This window comes from Pseudophryne corroboree, chromosome 8 (assembly GCF_028390025.1).
Source record: "Pseudophryne corroboree isolate aPseCor3 chromosome 8, aPseCor3.hap2, whole genome shotgun sequence".
Taxonomy (NCBI): Eukaryota; Metazoa; Chordata; class Amphibia; order Anura; family Myobatrachidae; genus Pseudophryne; species Pseudophryne corroboree.
Genome location: NC_086451.1, coordinates 194,774,189 through 194,793,488, shown reverse-complemented (window position 1 = coordinate 194,793,488; position 19,300 = coordinate 194,774,189). Strand labels below are relative to the sequence as shown.

General features: G+C 45.2%; 1 protein-coding gene across 1 annotated transcript in view; it reads left to right on the top strand.

Moving 5' to 3' along the window:
* ERCC6L (ERCC excision repair 6 like, spindle assembly checkpoint helicase) overlaps window positions 1-19,300 on the top strand; it is a 96,082-nt gene that overhangs the window by 48,644 nt on the left and 28,138 nt on the right. Inside the window, exon 2 of the mRNA XM_063937041.1 lies at window positions 3,492-5,973. Coding sequence (XP_063793111.1) covers window positions 3,492-5,973 — 2,482 coding nt within the window. The remainder of the gene's footprint in view (window positions 1-3,491; window positions 5,974-19,300) is intronic.

Below are 19,300 nucleotides of genomic sequence, written 5' to 3'. Positions count from 1 at the left end.
AAAATACGCGCTATGCCGCGTTTTTGCGATCACTGTCTAAGGGCAGTGATATCAAGTCTGGAGGAGGGAGAATTCCTAGTATCCCTGGATATCAAGGATGCCTACCTCCACATTCCAATTTGGCTGCAGCTTCAAAGTGTATATTCGATTCGCACTGTTGGACTGTCACTTTCAGTTCCAGGACCTCCCATTCGGCCTATCCACAGCACCGAGGGTATTCACCAAGGTGATGGTGAAAATGATGATTCTCCTTCGCAGACGAGGTGAACATAATTCCGTATCTGGACGATCTGTTGATAAAGGCATCGTCCAAGGAGAAGCTATTACGGTCCATAGCACTCACGACCCAGCTTCTCAGGGAACATGGTTGGATCCTGAATCTTCCAAAATCTCATATGGAACCATCCAGGAGGTTGTCCTTTCTGGGAATGATCCTCGACACGGATGTGCAGAGGGTGTTTCTCCCAGCGGAAAAGGCGTTGGTGATTCAAACGATGGTCCGGGATGTCCTGAAGCCAGCCTCAGGTGTCAGTTCATTTACCTTCTGTCTAAAACGGTGGCCTCTTACAAGGCTCTGCAGTACGGGAGGTTTCACGCTCTGTCCTTCCAACTGGATTTCCTGGACAAGTGGTCGGGATCCCATCTACACATGCACCAGAGAATACGTCTGTCGCCAAAGGCCAGGATTTCACTCCTGTGGTGGCTGCCATTTCCTCACCTTCTGGAGGGCCGCAGGTTCGGGATTCAGGGCTGGATCCTTCTTACCACGAATGCAAGTCTCGGGGCTGGGGCGCAGTCACTCAAGGGTTAACCTTCCAAGGAAGGTGGTCAAGTCTGGAAGCCGGCCTGCCGATAAACATTCTCGGGCTAAGAGCCGTCTACAACTGTCTTCTCCAAGCGGCCCATCTTCTGAGAAATCGGGCCATTCAAGTGCAGTCTGCCATTGTGACAACAGTGGCTTACATAAATCGACAGGGCAGAATGAAGAGCAGAGCTGCAATGGCAGAGGTAGCAAGAATCATCCTCTGGGCAGAAGAGCACGCGTTGGCGCTGTCAGCAATCTTAATTTCCGGGAGTAGACAACTGGGAAGTGGACTTCCTCAGCAGACACTATCTCCATCCAGGGGAGTGGGGTCTCCATCCGGAGGAGTTCAAGGATGTAACAGATCTTTGGGGCTTACCCCAGATCGACATGTTGGCCTCTTGTCTCAACAAGAAGCTTTGGCGGTATTGTTCCAAGTCGAGGGACCCGCAAGCAGTGGTGGTGGACGCCCTAGTGACTCCGTGGGTGTTCCAGTCGGTTTACGTGTTTCCTCCACTTCCACTCATCCCAAGAGTTCTAAAACTCATAAGAACAAAGGTTAAAACAATCCTCATTGCTCCAGACTGGCCAAGAAGGGCTTGGTATGCGGATCTTCTGGAGCTACTGCAAGAAGAGCTGAGGCCTCTTCCTCTTCGAGAGGACCTGCTGCAGCAGGGGCCGTTCGCCTATCAAGACTTACTGCAGCTACGTTTGACGGCATGGAGGTTGAACGCCTGATACTAGCTCGAAAAGACATTCCGAACAAGGTTATTCCTACCCTGATACAGGCTAGGAAAGGAGTAACGTCTAAACATTACCATCAAATTTGCAAAAAATATGTATCTTGGTGTGAGTCCAAGAAATTTCCTGCGGTGGAGTTTAAACTGCGGCGGTTTCTCCTCTTCCTACAAGCCGGTGTGGATATGGGCCTGAAGTTGGGATCTGTGAAGGTCCATATTTCGGCCCTATCCATTTTCTTCCAGAAACAATTGGCTGCCCTCCCTGAGGTTCAGACCTTTTTGAAGAGAGTTCTGCACATCCAACCTCCCTTTGTACCACCTGCGGCGCCTTGGGACCTTAAGGTGGTGTTGCAGTTCCTCCAATCAGACTGGTTTGAGCCTCTACAGAAGGCTGAGGTCAAATTTCTTACGTGGAAGGCTGTCACGTTGTTGGCCTTAGCTTCTGCTAGACGTGTGTCAGAGTTGGGGGCTTTGTCTTGTAAAAGCCCATACTTGATCTTCCACGTAGATAGGGCTGAGCTCCGGATACGTCAGCAGTTTCTCCTGAAGGTTGTGTCGGCATTTCATATCAACCAACCTATTATGGTGCCAGTGGCTACTGACTCCTCAATTTCTTAGAAGTCCTTGGATGTTGTAAGGGCTCAGAAAATCTATGTGAGGAGAACTGCTCGTCACAGAAAATCGGACTCTGTTTGTTCTGTATAATCCCAAGAAAATTGGGTGTCCTGCTTCTAAGCAGATGATCAGGTTCACTATCCTGCATGCGTTTCCTACGTCTATCAAGGCCCCCTCTACTCGTAAGGTGGGGTCTTCCTGGGCGGCTGCCTGGGTGTCTCTGCGTTACAACTTTGCCGAGCTGCAACTTGGTCTGGGTCGAATACGTTTGTAAAGTTCTACAAGTTTGTTACTTTGGCCTCTGATGATCTGAAGTTTAGTCAATCAGTTCTGCAGGAGCCTCCGCGCTTTCCCTCCCGTTCTGGGAGCTTTGGTACATCCCCATGGTACTAATGTGGACACCAGCATCCTCTAGGACGTAAGAGAAAATAGGATTTTGGTAACCTACCGGTAAATCTTTTTCTCGTAGTCCATAGAGGATGCTCGTCGCCCGCCCAGCGCTTTGTTTTTCTGCTTTCATTAATTTTTTACAACTTTTTTTTTAGTTGAGTACTGCATTGTTACTTGGTAAGTAATGTTTCAGCGGTTGCTGAGTTTTTAAGCTAAGTTCGCTTGATGTGCCTTGTATGTGTGAGCTGGTGTGAATCTCGCCACTATACGTGTTAAATCCTTCTCTCGAAGATGTCCGTCTCCTCGGGCACAGTTTCTAGACTGAGTCTGGTAGGAGGAGCATAGAGGGAGGAGCCAGCCCACAGTCTCAAACTCTTAAAGTGCCAATGGCTCCTAGTGGACCCATCTATACCCCATGGTACTTATGTGGACCACAGCATCCTCTACGGACTGAGAAAAGGATTTACCCGTAGGTAACCAAAATCCTACTATCTCTATTCTTAGGAGATTGATATTCATGTAATAAAAATTTATCATATCGAATTCTTTTATAGAGTGTCCCCCACACGAGTCATCTTTTCCTCTTAGTTGTCTTACATATGCTGATAAAACATGACTCTGGGAGTACGCCAACCCTAGTGGAATGATGGGTATGTGACATATGGAGTTATACCCTGATACTGTTGTTTTTTCTTTATTAGGGTGATTCTGCACTAAATGAAACTATCTTATTTCTACATTGGTGTCCCAACAGTTCCGGTATAAGGGCAGCAATTTCAAACCTTTTTGTGGGTATACTTGCAGGAATGCTCTAGAATCTAGATAATAGCAATCATTTCCACCCATAGAAGTCTGATTTGGGAATTGTAATCATTTGTTTTTGACAATTCTAGTCTTCACAACATGTAGTCCTAAAGGGTATATATATATTTTGTTTTCTGCAGATATATCCGAAAGGCCAAGCAAGAAGCAAAGAATGGAAACCTGTTGAAGTCAATAGAATATTTTAAAAAAGCAGATGGCATACATCCCAGTGAAAAGTTAAAAGGTCGCATAGCAAAGCTCGATGAGGCTCTTCGAGAACTTACACTCCAAACTGAACAAGATGATGAGTTTATAGATGTGTTAGACAGCGGCTTGATGCTCTACAATGAATTGTATAATAAGTTATTTTTACATCAGAGAGAGGGTGTAGCATTTCTGTACAGTCTACACAGAGATGAAAGAAAAGGTGGCATTCTGGCAGATGACATGGGTCTTGGAAAGACGATCCAGGTTATTGGCTTCCTTTCTGGAATGTTTGATGCTGAATTAGTAAATTTCATATTGTTAATTATGCCAACAACTCTAATCAGCAATTGGGTAAAGGAGTTTGAAAAATGGACTCCAGGCATGAGAGTAAATGAATTTCATGGTACAAGTAAGAAAGAGAGATCAAGAAACCTTGAAAAAATCCAGAGAAAGGGTGGTGTTCTTATTACCACCTACCAAATGTTAATTAATAACTGGCAACAGTTGTCTACATACAATGGTAGAGAGTTTACTTGGGATTATATTATTTTAGATGAGGCTCATAAAATCAAAACATCATCGACAAAGACCGCTAAATCTTGCTCTGCAATTCCTGCCAAAAACCGCATACTTCTCACAGGAACACCTGTCCAAAACAATCTGCATGAGATGTGGGCTCTCTTTGACTTTGCCTGTCAAGGGACACTACTGGGTACCTCGAAGACATTTAAAATGGAGTATGAAAATCCCATTACAAGGGCTAGAGAGAAAGATTCTACACCAGGTGAAAAAGCTCTCGGGCTGAAGATATCCGAGAACCTCATGAAAATTATTCAGCCTTATTTTCTAAGACGTACAAAGAATGATGTACAGAGTAAAAAGGTAGCGGACCAGCAGACAAAGGAGTCAAATATTGACGTTCCTACGATGCCTTCTCTTACACGAAAAAATGACTTCATAATATGGGTGTATTTATCTCCCATTCAGGAAGACGTATACCGAAAGTTTATATCTCTGGATCAAATTAAGGAATTGCTAATGACTACTAGATCTCCTCTAGCAGAGTTGAATATTCTGAAAAAGCTGTGTGATCATCCCAGACTTCTATCTGCAAGAGCATGTGTTCAGCTTGGTTTGGAAGGGGATGGAACAGAGGAAAATGCTCTTGAGGCCATCACAAAATATGACCACCTTTCTGACGAGGCTTTGATTGAGGAGTCTGGAAAACTCATGCTTTTAATAGATCTCCTCCACAAACTGAAAGATGAAGGACACAGAACTCTTGTTTTCTCCCAGTCACGAAAAATGCTTGACATGATTGATCGCATCTTGAATAATAGAAGTTTTAAGGTCTTGCGTGTTGATGGAACAGTTTCGCTATTTGATCGTCAAAAAAGAATAAGCACATTTCAGAGTAACCGTAGCTTTTCAGTGCTGCTGTTGACTACACAAGTCGGAGGCGTCGGATTAACCCTAACTGCAGCTGACCGTGTGGTTATTTTTGACCCCAGTTGGAATCCAGCTACTGATGCACAAGCCGTTGATAGAGCATATAGAATAGGACAGCAGGAAAATGTAGTCATTTATAGACTTATAACTTGTGGCACAGTGGAAGAAAAAATATACAGAAGACAAATCTTCAAAGACTCCTTAATAAGGCAAACAACGGGTGACAAGAAAAATCCCTTTCGCTACTTTTCAAAGCAAGAACTGAAAGAACTATTTTCTTTAGAAGATACACGGACCTCTTCAACACAGATTCAGCTTCAGAATATGCATTCATCCCAGAGGAAAACTGACACTAATCTTGATGAACATATAGCTTACTTGCATACTCTAGAGATTTTTGGAATTTCTGACCATGATCTGATATATACACATGAGGTGTCCTCCCAAGATGAAGAAGATGAATGTGAAGGCCAATACATTCAAGAGAGGGTGCAGAAAGCTCGTGAGCTATTACAGATGGAATCTCAAATGAATGAGCAATTAATGGAACAGATAAGAAAGGGATCTGAAGGAGCATGGCTACGGCCAAATGTGTTTCCTGAAAAATCGAAACACAAAAATCCTCAAATTAATAAACCCCTTCTCTCTCCCCATAAAACCATAGACCTTACAGACTATGATGTTGCAAATGTAAGTTCTCATATGGAAAGTTTATTGATAGATGTTAGTGGAGATGAAGAAGAAAATCTCCATCCTGTTCCCCTTAAAAGGCAATCGCCAAATGATGACAACTCCCAGATGACCAGTTTGATCATTGAAGATTCTGTTGATGAAGAAAATCTGCCATTTGTTCCATTTAAAAAGGAATCTCCAAAAGATGTAAAGTGCCACATAACCAATTTAGAAGATTCTAGTGAAGAAGACATTTTACTTCCTTGTCCATTTACAAAAGAATCCGCCAATCTGGTAAGTGAATTACTAGAGGTATTTCAGCGTAGGAGACTCTGCTGAGCAAAAGTAAACTGCAGCATAATGGTTTGTGCTGCCTATATGTCTCATGCAATGCTTTATGGTTGTTCTGCTGTGATACCTTCACTACACCTATTGTACTTCCAAACGGGGCTGGAAGTACGCAAAATCCTCTAATCCAGCTCCTTTTTATATATGGCAAATGCATATTTCTCTTACGTCCTAGAGGATGCTGGGGACTCCGTAAGGACCATGTGGAATAGACTGGCTCCGCAGGAGACATGGGCACTAAAAAGAACTTTAGATATGGGTGTGCACTGGCTCCTCCCTCTATGCCCCTCCTCCAGACCTCAGTTTGATACTTGCCCAGAGGAGACTGGGTGCTTTACAGGGAGCTCTCCTGAGTTTCCTGAAAGAAATTTTGTTAGGCTCCCTGCATCCCTGCATCGAGGGACTGAGGAGAGAGAAGCAGAACTACTTAACTGCTAGGCTCTGCTTCTTAGGCTTCTGGACACCATTAGCTCCAGAGGGAGTCGGAACGCAGGTCTCTCCTAGCTGTTCGTCCCGGAGCCGCGCCGCCGTCCTCCTCAGAGCCGAAAGATAGAAGCCGGGTGAGTATGAGAAGAAAGAAGACTTCAGAGGCGGCAGAAGACTTCGGATCTTCACTGAGATAAAGCGCAGCGGTAACGCTGCGCGCCATTGCTCCTGCACATCACACACACGGCAGGCACTGTAAGGGTGCAGTGCGCAGGGGGAGCGCCCTGGGCAGCAATTTAAACCTCTGGTCTGGAAAATCAGGACATATATGGGCTCTGCACTGTATATTTGAGATCCCCCGCCAGTTTTTAAAAGAAATCAAGCGGGACCGAAGCCCGCCGCTGAGGGGGCGGAGCTTGATCCTCAGCACTCACCAGCGCCATTTTCTCCACAGCACACCGCTGAGAAGCTGGCTCCCCGGACTCTCCCCTGCTGAACACGGTGACAGAGGGTTTGAAAGAAGGGAGGGGGGGGGCACATAATTTGGTGCAGTGTTTTATTTATTATATATATATGTGTGTGTATGTATGTATGTATGTATGTATATATATATATGTGTGTGTGTATATATATATATATATATATATATATATATATATATATATATATATATATATATGTGTGTGTGTGTATATGTATGTGTGTATATATATATATATATATGTATATATGTGTGTGTATGTATATATATATATATATATATATATATATATATATATATATATATATATATATCTCTCTCCAAGTAGGCAGCACTCCCAATGTAAAAATCACAAGCCGTAGGTGCCTTCTGTAGGAGTCCCCAGCACGGGGTATTCCAATTTGTAGTCTACCGTCGGCGGCACTCAAAAAATATACTGCAAACACAGGTATGTGCTAATCAACGTTTCGAGGAATTTATTACCTCGTCATCAGGATACAAACGTACATTTAAAGACCTGCACCTCACCACGTGACGACGGCTGGCTCCAGAAGCTGGAAGACGGCGCCCACTGATGACGACATCATCCTAACCACCGTTGCCATAACAGCCGCAATAATCAAACACTGACACAAGAAAATTACATCATAAGGTTACCTTCCCATAACAGTGCAGTGTGTAGTCAATCAGATTTACATAAAATGATGTCTCAATTTGACTAGAATCACTAGGGTGGAACTAACAGAGTATTGAACAAGTATTAAACTCCTGAGTTCAAAAAACCGTAATATATTCCGATTAAAGATGATCAGTGTCATCCATACATCATCCAAATAATTTAAATATTTATCAAATCATATAGACTATCCAGAGAATGTTAGATATCAATCAAACATTAAAGGAAACAGTGTAGCCCTAAGCTCTCGTTAAGCCCTTTAGGCGCCAAGGTGTTCAGTCTATGTATCCACCTGGATTCACAGCGCAATAAAGCTAGTGATCTATCGCCGCCCCGATTTCTAGATGGAATATGATCAATGATCATATATCTAAGGGTTGACAAATTATGTCCGGCTTTCACGAAGTGTCTAGAGACCGGTTGATCACTGTGACCCTTCTCAAGTGCATTTCTAATGGACAGTCTGTGGGTGGCCATACGTTCCCGTTCTGTCCGTTTTACCTACGTAACTTAAACCACAGGGACATGTAATCATATACACAATGTACTTGGTGGTACAAGTTACCCGATGTTTAAGGAGATATTTTTTGCCACTATATGGGTGTCTGAAACTATCACCGGCTACCATATATCGACAGGTGGTGCAATTTAAACACTTAAAACACCCGTTTTTTCGGGCCAGAAAATGTGTTTCCGGGGTTGCATCTTTAGATATTAGTCCTAACCACCCAATCATAAATGTTTTTGCCTCTGGTATAACAATGCATTATCCTTTCTCTATCGTCCTAGTGGATGCTGGGGTTCCTGAAAGGACCATGGGGAATAGCGGCTCCGCAGGAGACAGGGCACAAAAAGTAAAGCTTTTCCAGATCAGGTGGTGTGCACTGGCTCCTCCCCCTATGACCCTCCTCCAGACTCCAGTTAGATTTTTGTGCCCGGCCGAGAAGGGTGCAATCTAGGTGGCTCTCCTAAAGAGCTGCTTAGAAAAAGTTTAGCTTAGGTTTTTTATTTTACAGTGAGTCCTGCTGGCAACAGGATCACTGCAACGAGGGACTGAGGGGAGAAGAAGTGAACTCACCTGCGTGCAGGATGGATTGGCTTCTTGGTTACTGGACATCAGCTCCAGAGGGACGATCACAGGTACAGCCTGGATGGTCACCGGAGCCGCGCCGCCGGCCCCCTTGCAGATGCTGAAGTCAGAAGAGGTCCAGAATCGGCGGCTGAAGACTCCTGCAGTCTTCTAAAGGTAGCGCACAGCACTGCAGCTGTGCGCCATTTTCCTCTCAGCACACTTCACACGCAGTCACTGAGGGTGCAGGGCGCTGGGGGGGGGCGCCCTGGGAGGCAAATGTAACCTATATAAAGGCTAAAAATACCTCACATATAGCCCCCAGAGGCTATATGGAGATATTTAACCCCTGCCTGGATTCACTAAATAGCGGGAGACGAGCCCGCCGGAAAAGGGGCGGGGCCTATCTCCTCAGCACACGGCGCCATTTCCTCTCACAGCTCCGCTGGTCAGGACGGCTCCCAGGTCTCTCCCCTGCACTGCACTACAGAAACAGGGTAAAACAGAGAGGGGGGGCAAATTTATGGCGATATTTTGATATATATAAAGCAGCTATAAGGGAGCACTTATTATAAGGCTATCCCTGTTATATATAGCGCTTTTGGTGTGTGCTGGCAAACTCTCCCTCTGTCTCCCCAAAGGGCTAGTGGGTCCTGTCTTCGTTAGGAGCATTCCCTGTGTGTCTGCTGTGTGTCGGTACGTGTGTGTCGACATGTATGAGGACGATATTGGTGTGGAGGCGGAGCAATTGCCAAATATGAGGATGTCACCCCCTAGGGAGTCGACACCAGAATGGATGCCTTTATTTATGGAACTACGGGATAGTGTCAACACGCTAAAGCAGTCGTTTGACGACATGAGACGGCCGGACAATCAATTAGTGCCTGTCCAGGCGACTCAAACACCGTCAGGGGCTGTGAAACGCCCTTTGCCTCAGTCGGTCGACACAGACCCAGACACAGGCACTGACTCCAGTGGTGACGGTGACGAATCAACCGTATTTTCCAGTAGGGCCACACGTTATATGATTTTGGCAATGAAGGAGGCGTTACATTTAGCTGATACTACAGGTACCACTAAACAGGGTATTATGTGGGGTGTGAAAAAACTACCTATAGTTTTTCCTGAATCAGAAGAATTAAATGACGTGTGTAATGAAGCGTGGGTTGCCCCTGATAAAAAGCTGATAATTTCAAAGAAATTATTGGCATTATACCCTTTCCCGCCAGAGGTTAGGGAGCGCTGGGAAACACCTCCTAGGGTGGACAAGGCGCTAACACGCTTATCTAAACAAGTGGCGTTACCCTCTCCTGAGACGGCCGCACTTAAAGATCCATCAGATAGGAGGATGGAAAATATCCAAAAAAGTATATACACACATGCAGGTGTTATACTACGACCAGCTATAGCGACTGCCTGGATGTGCAGTGCTGGGGTAGTTTGGTCAGAGTCCCTGATTGAAAATATTGATACCCTGGACAGGGACAATATTTTACTGTCGTTAGAACAAATAAAGGATGCATTTCTTTATATGCGTGATGCACAGAGGGATATCTGCACACTGGCATCACGGGTAAGTGCTATGTCCATTTGGGCCAGAAGAGCTTTATGGACGCGACAGTGGACAGGCGATGCGGATTCAAAACGACATATGGAAGTTTTGCCGTATAAAGGGGAGGAGTTATTTGGAGTCGGTCTATCAGATTTGGTGGCCACGGCTACAGCCGGGAAATCCACCTTTCTACCTCAAGTCACTCCCCAACAGAAAAAGGCACCGACTTTTCAACCGCAGCCCTTTCGTTCCTTTAAAAATAAGAGAGCAAAGGGCTATTCATATCTGCCACGAGGCAGAGGTCGAGGGAAGAGACAGCAACAGGCAGCTCCTTCCCAGGAACAGAAGCCTTCCCCGGCTTCTACAAAAGCCTCAGCATGACGCTGGGGCTTCTCAAGCGGACTCGGGGACGGTGGGTGGTCGTCTCAAAAATTACAGCGCGCAGTGGGCTCACTCGCAGGTAGATCCCTGGATCCTGCAGATAATATCTCAGGGGTACAGGTTGGAATTAGAGACAGATCCACCTCGCCGTTTCCTGAAGTCTGCTTTACCAACGTCCCCCTCCGAAAGGGAGACGGTTTTGGAAGCCATTCACAAGCTGTACTCTCAGCAGGTGATAGTCAAGGTACCTCTTCTACAACAAGGGAAGGGGTATTATTCCACTCTTTTTGTGGTACCGAAGCCGGATGGCTCGGTAAGGCCTATTCTAAATCTGAAGTCCTTGAACCTGTACATAAAGAAGTTCAAGTTCAAGATGGAGTCACTCAGAGCAGTGATAGCGAACCTGGAAGAGGGGGACTTTATGGTATCCTTGGACATCAAGGATGCGTATCTCCACGTTCCAATTTACCCCTCACACCAGGGGTACCTCAGGTTCGTTGTACAAAACTGTCACTATCAGTTTCAGACGCTGCCGTTCGGATTGTCCACGGCACCTCGGGTCTTTACAAAGGTAATGGCCGAGATGATGATTCTTCTTCGAAGAAAAGGCATATTAATTATCCCATTCTTGGACGATCTCCTAATAAGGGCAAGGTCCAGAGAACAGCTAGAGATGGGATTAGCACTGTCGCAAGAAGTGCTAAAACAGCACGGGTGGATTCTGAATATTCCAAAATCCCAGTTAATGCCGACAACTCGTCTGCTGTTCCTAGGGATGATTCTGGACACGGTTCAGAAAAAGGTTTTTCTCCCGGAGGAAAAAGCCAAGGAGTTATCCGAGCTTGTCAGGAACCTCCTAAAACCAGGAAAGGTGTCAGTGCATCAATGCACAAGGGTCCTTGGAAAAATGGTGGCTTCTTACGAAGCGATTCCATTCGGCAGATTCCACGCAAGAATTTTTCAGTGGGATCTGCTGGACAAATGGTCCGGATCGCATCTTCAGATGCACCTGCGGATAACCCTGTCTCCAAGGACAAGGGTGTCTCTTCTGTGGTGGTTGCAGAGTGCTCATCTATTGGAGGGCCGCAGATTCGGCATACAGGATTGGATCCTGGTGACCACGGACGCCAGCCTGAGAGGCTGGGGAGCAGTCACACAAGGAAGAAACTTCCAGGGAGTATGGACGAGCCTGGAAACGTCTCTTCACATAAACATTCTGGAACTAAGAGCAATATACAATGCTCTAAGCCAGGCAGAACCTCTGCTTCAGGGGAAACCGGTGTTGATCCAGTCGGACAACATCACGGCAGTCGCCCATGTGAACAGACAGGGCGGCACAAGAAGCCGGAGTGCAATGGCAGAAGCTGCAAGGATTCTTCGCTGGGCAGAGAATCATGTGATAGCACTGTCAGCAGTGTTCATCCCGGGAGTGGACAACTGGGAAGCAGACTTCCTCAGCAGACACGATCTTCACCCGGGAGAGTGGGGACTTCATCCAGAAGTCTTCCACTTGCTGGTAACCCGTTGGGAAAGACCAATGGTGGACATGAGGGCGTCTCGCCTCAACAAAAAACTGGACAGGTATTGCGCCAGGTCAAGAGATCCGCAGGCAATAGCTGTGGACGCGCTGGTAACGCCTTGGGTGTACCAGTCGGTGTATGTGTTTCCTCCTCTGCCTCTCATACCAAAAGTATTGAGAATTATACGGCAAAGAGGCGTAAGAATACTAGTGGTTCCGGATTGGCCAAGAAGGACTTGGTACCCGGAACTTCAAGAGATGATCACGGAAGATCCGTGGCCTCTACCTCTAAGGAGGGACTTGCTTCAGCAGGGTCCCTGTCTGTTTCAAGACTTACCGCGGCTGCGTTTGACGGCATGGCGGTTGAACGCCGGATCCTAAAGGAAAAAGGCATGCCGGAAGAAGTCATTCCTACTTTGATTAAAGCAAGGAAGGAAGTAACCGTGCAACATTATCACCGAATTTGGCGAAAATATGTTGCGTGGTGCGAAGATCGGAGTGCTCCGACGGAGGAATTTCAACTGGGTCGATTCCTACATTTCCTGCAATCAGGATTGTCTATGGGTCTCAAATTGGGATCTATTAAGGTTCAAATTTCGGCCCTGTCGATTTTCTTTCAAAAAGAATTGGCTTCAGTCCCTGAAGTCCAGACCTTTGTTAAGGGAGTGCTACATATACAGCCTCCTGTGGTGCCTCCAGTGGCACCGTGGGATCTCAATGTGGTTTTGGACTTTCTAAAATCTCATTGGTTTGAACCACTAAAGAAGGTGGATTTGAAATATCTCACATGGAAAGTGACCATGCTTCTAGCCCTGGCTTCGGCCAGGAGAGTGTCAGAACTGGCAGCTTTATCTTACAAAAGCCCATATCTGATTTTCCATTCGGACAGGGCAGAACTGCGGACTCGTCCGCATTTTCTCCCTAAGGTGGTGTCAGCATTTCATCTGAACCAGCCTATTGTAGTGCCTGCGGCTACAAGTGACTTGGAGGACTCCAAGTTACTGGACGTTGTCAGAGCATTAAAAATATATATTGCAAGGACAGCTGGAGTCAGAAAATCTGACTCGTTGTTTATATTGTATGCACCCAACAAGATGGGTGCTCCTGCGTCTAAGCAGACGATTGCTCGTTGGATCTGTAGCACAATCCAACTTGCACATTCTGTGGCAGGCCTGCCACAGCCTAAATCTGTAAAGGCCCACTCCACAAGGAAGGTGGGCTCATCTTGGGCGGCTGCCCGAGGGGTCTCGGCATTACAACTTTGCCGAGCAGCTACGTGGTCAGGGGAGAACACGTTTGTAAAATTTTACAAATTTGATACTCTGGCTAAGGAGGACCTGGAGTTCTCTCATTCGGTGCTGCAGAGTCATCCGCACTCTCCCGCCCGTTTGGGAGCTTTGGTATAATCCCCATGGTCCTTTCAGGAACCCCAGCATCCACTAGGACGATAGAGAAAATAAGATTTTACTTACCGATAAATCTATTTCTCGGAGTCCGTAGTGGATGCTGGGCGCCCATCCCAAGTGCGGATTATCTGCAATAATTGTACATAGTTATTGTTAACTAATTCGGGTTATTGTTGAAGGAAGCCATCTTTCAGAGGCTCCGCTGTTATCATACTGTTAACTGGGTTTAGATCACAAGTTGTACGGTGTGATTGGTGTGGCTGGTATGAGTCTTACCCGGGATTCAAAATCCTCCCTTATTGTGTACGCTCGTCCGGGCACAGTACCTAACTGGAGTCTGGAGGAGGGTCATAGGGGGAGGAGCCAGTGCACACCACCTGATCTGGAAAAGCTTTACTTTTTGTGCCCTGTCTCCTGCGGAGCCGCTATTCCCCATGGTCCTTTCAGGAACCCCAGCATCCACTACGGACTCCGAGAAATAGATTTATCGGTAAGTAAAATCTTATTTTTATCTTGAAGATTTAAATTTTTATTTGTGCACACTATAGGCCACAGATTTTTTGTTATTGACCTAATGTCATTACTTTTGTCGTTGTAGTGGTTAACCCAAGGTAAATACGTAGTGTTAGCCGCCTTATTCCTAGGGATTAAAAGTTGCTCCCGCGTAATAGCCATTACCTTGTTTTTGGACACTGATAACAATTGTTCATCCTTACCCTTGTAATGAATTTTTGAATCATCAGGTCAATATTGTTAATGGCCATCTCATCATTGCTGCATATGCGCCTAGCGCGGAGAAACTGTGAATACGGTAATCCATACTTGAGGGGCTTAGGGTGGAAACTAGCTGCATGGAGCAAAGTATTGCGATCTGTCTGTTTGCTGTATAAATTAGTGGAGATTTGCCCATCCTTTAGTTCAATGAGAACATCTAAAAAATGATGAACAATTGTTATCCGTGTCCAAAAACAAGGTAATGGCTATTCCGCGGGAGCAACTTTTAATCCCTAGGAATAAGAAGGCTAACACTACGTATTTACCTTGGGTTAACCACTACAACGACAAAAGTAATGACATTAGGTCAATAACAAAAAATCTGTGGCCTATAGTGTGCACAGATAAAAATTTAAATCTTCAAGATAAAAGGATAATGCATTGTTATACCAGAGGCAAAAACATTTATGATTGGGTGGTTAGGACTAATATATCTAAAGATGCAACCCCGGAAACACATTTTCTGGCCCGAAAAAACGGGTGTTTTAAGTGTTTAAATTGCACCACCTGTCGATATATGGTAGCCGGTGATAGTTTCAGACACCCATATAGTGGCAAAAAATATCTCCTTAAACATCGGGTAACTTGTACCACCAAGTACATTGTGTATATGATTACATGTCCCTGTGGTTTAAGTTACGTAGGTAAAACGGACAGAACCCTACGGGAACGTATGGCCACCCACAGACTGTCCATTAGAAATGCACTTGAGAAGGGTCACAGTGATCAACCGGTCTCTAGACACTTCGTGAAAGCCGGACATAATTTGTCAACCCTTAGATACATGATCATTGATCATATTCCATCTAGAAATCGGGGTGGCGATAGATCACTAGCTTTATTGCGCTGTGAATCCAGGTGGATACATAGACTGAACACCTTGGCGCCTAAAGGGCTTAATGAGAGCTTAGGGCTACACTGTTTCCTTTAATGTTTGATTGATATCTAACATTCTCTGGATAGTCTATATGATTTGTTAAATATTTAAATTATTTGGATGATGTATGGATGACACTGATCATCTTTAATGGGAATATATTACGGTTTTTTGAACTCAGGAGTTTTTTAATACTTGTTCAATACTCTGTTAGTTCCACCCTAGTGATTCTAGTCAAATTGAGACATCATTTTATGTAAATCTGATTGACTACACACTGCACTGTTATGGGAAGGTAACCTTATGATGTCATTTTCTTGTGTCACAGTGTTTGATTATTGCGGCTGTTATGGCAACGGTGGTTAGGATGATGTCGTCATCAGTGGGCGCCAGCTTCCGGAGCCAGCCGTCGTCACGTGGTGAGGTGCAGGTCTTTAAATGTACGTTTGTATTTGTCTTTTGTATCCTGATGACGAGGTAATAAATTCCTCGAAACGTTGATTAGCACATACCAGTGTTTGCAGTATATTTTTTGAGTGCCGCCGACGGTAGACTACTATATATATATATATATATATATATAACTGTCCCAAATATACAGCGGCACTCAGAGACTCATGGTAGGTGAAAAAAAACGTGCAAAATTTATTCCATGTTACAAATTGTTCAGGCCAACGTTTCGGGGCACATCCGCCCCTTTGTCAAGGTGAACCACAAGTGAAAAACAAACATATTACAGTACCTTATATAGTGAAGTGGGGAAGACCCGTTGGCGGGAAGCATCGTGGCTGCCGGTGGACTGTGCGTCTCACCCGGCCGTCTCCAGTGTGGTGACGTCATCCGTGCGCCGCGCAGTTTCCCCCGCATGAAGTCAGTCTCCTGTGTTGCCAAGGAAACCAGGACGCCTTCGTGTCCTTCCGCCTCTGACACGCTGCGTTCCCATGGAAACCCGGCAATGTACTGGGGCCTGACTTCCGGGTTGTTCACCGCTTGCGCCGCACTGATGTTCTAGTGAAAAAAGTTATATTCAACGCAGGCTCTGTGTATAGTGATGAGCCTGCTGAGCACTGAAACCCCATCCTACTTTATCATACTATAAACATACAAAGATAGCAAAGAAATTGTAAACAGATTCAATCGCTGCCAAAGGCTCCCCAGATAAATCTACTCAGTCTGACACGTACACATTAGATTCTAGAGGCATGGGGCTGGACTGTTGTGCATCGGAGGTGGTGGTACTACAAGGCTATAATACATTCCATTGTATCATCTCATTAAGGCCCTTCGGCCTTATGGTGTCCAGTTTGAACATCCATTTTGCCTCCATGCGTAATAGTTGGCCATGTCTATCCCCCCCTCTGATCCTTCTAGGGACATGGTCAATAATGGAAAAGTTCATATCCTTCAGTACGTGTCCCATCTCTTTGAAATGTTTCGCCACTGGTTGATCCGTGGGTTTACCGGTTAGTACGGCTTTGATTGAAGATTTGTGCATGGCAAAACGCTCTCTGAAGGTGCGTATGGTTTTGCCCACGTATTGGAGCTGGCATGGGCACGTTATTACGTATACTACATACGTTGTTGTACAAGAGAGGACATGATTTATCTTGAAAGATTTGCCTGAAGAGCATGAAGTGAATGTACTACCCGGACTCATGTACTTGCATGTGTCACACCCCAGGCATTTATAGCAGCCCGGGGCCTTGGTAAGAAACGTAGATATTGGCATTGTTCTGTCAAACCCCGTGATGTCCGTATGCATCACCATGTCCTTGATGTTCTTACTACGAGTATAACATGCCAGTGGTTTCTTTTGCCGAAATGTGGGCAAATTCTTGTCCGTTGCAACAATGGGCCACAGAGCCTTGAGTGCTCTGGGTACCACCGGACTCGACGTGTTGTATTTGGTGACAAACGGTATGGCTTGGGTGTTCTCCCTGTCTCGTTGTTCCAATAACCTTGTTCTCGGTATCTCAGAGACCGCCCGTTTACATTCCAATAGCTCTTTTCTGTCATATCCTCTCTCCATAAAGCGTGTCACCACTTTGTTTAAAGCTCCATCAACGTCGGATGTTTCGCTGGTAATCCTGGCTGCTCTGATGAGCTGCGACTTGGGCAGCCCTTTCTTTAGAGCCCTGGGATGGTGGCTGTTACTTCTTAATAGTGTGTTTTTGTCTGTGGGTTTGTAGTACACTTCAGTGTTGATCTTGTTCCCTTTGATGGATACCCAGACATCCAGATAATTGAGGGCCTCATGGCTACTTTGTGCCGTAACCCTGATGGGTGAATCCCTGCTGTTAATGGAGGTAATAAGCTCGTTGAACTGCTCCGGGCCCCCAGACCATAGGATGAACACATCATCTATGTACCTACAGTACTTAATGATGTATTTGGCAGCTTCCTGGTTGTTGAAGAACATTTCCTGCTCTTCCTGCAGCATGAACACGTTTGCAAATGATGGCGATACGTTACTCCCCATCGCACACCCACTTGTTTGGCAAAAGAACTTGCCGTCGAATAGGAAATAGTTCCTTGTGAGTGTTAGTTCTAAAAGTCTGAGGAAAAGATCCATGTTGAACGTGTCCATCTTGATTTTAATTAGAAACTCTTTCATTGCTGTCAGGCCCTGAGCTTGGGGAATGCAGGTGTACAGACTGCAGATGTCGATGGTACATATCATGGTCCCCGCTGGTATTTCTATGACTGAATTAAGCATGTTCAGAAATGCGGTAGTATCCTTGATGAAGCCCCTCTGCTGTACAATCAAGGGCTGGAGGATGCTATCTAAAAATCTGGATACCGGTTGGTAAAGTGCTCCTTGTGCAGATATGATTGGTCTCCCCGGTGGTTTTAAGGAATTCTTGTGTATTTTTGGTACCGTAAATAGTACTGGTACCACCGGAAATTCCTGTTTTAATGCCGCACAGAGCTTGCCGGTGATCTCATTGGACTGGTGTGCCTTGTCCAAGATGTCATCCAATTCCTCCAATTCCTTCTGATTGACTACACACTGCACTGTTATGGGAAGGTAACCTTATGATGTCATTTTCTTGTGTCACAGTGTTTGATTATTGCGGCTGTTATGGCAACGGTGGTTAGGATGATGTCGTCATCAGTGGGCGCCAGCTTCCGGAGCCAGCCGTCGTCACGTGGTGAGGTGCAGGTCTTTAAATGTACGTTTGTATTTGTCTTTTGTATCCTGATGACGAGGTAATAAATTCCTCGAAACGTTGATTAGCACATACCAGTGTTTGCAGTATATTTTTTGAGTGCCGCCGACGGTAGACTACTATATATATATATATATATATATATATATATATATATATATATATATATATATATATATATATATATATATATATATATATATATATATATATATATATATATATATATTTTGTATTAAAAGCGCTATCTGGGTAATTTTTTCGCTGGGTGTGTGCTGGCATACTCTCTCTCTGTCTCTCCAAAGGGCCTTGTGGGGGAACTGTCTCCAGATAGAGAATTCCCTGGGTGTGTGGTGTGTCGGTACGCGTGTGTCGGCATGTCTGAAGCGGAAGGCTCTTCTAGGGAGGAGGTGGAGCAAATGAGTGTTGTCTCTGTCGGCAACGCCGACACCTGACTGGTTGGCTATGTGGAATGTTTTAAATGCAAATGTGAATTTATTGCACAAAAGTTTGGACAAAGCTTAGTCAAGGGAATGTACAGGGAGTTTAGCCCTGCCTTTCACTATGTCGCAGGGGCCTGACTCCAGTGTCGACTACGATGATGCAAATTTGCAGCCAAAATTGGCTAAAAGTATTCATTATATGATTAATGCTATAAAAGAAGTGTTGCATATCACGGATGAACCCCCTGTCCCTGAAACGAGGGTGCGCATGTATAAGGAGAAGAAACCTGAGGTAACCTTTCCCCCATCTCATGAGCTGAACTAATTATTTGAAAAGGCTTGGGAATCTCCAGACAAAAAACTGCAGATTCCCAAAAGGATTCTTATGGCTTATCCTTTCCCGACTAAGGACAGGATACGATGGGAATCCTCCCCGAGGGTGGATAAAGCGTTGACACACTTATCCAAAAAGGTAGCGCTGCCATCTCAAGATACGGCA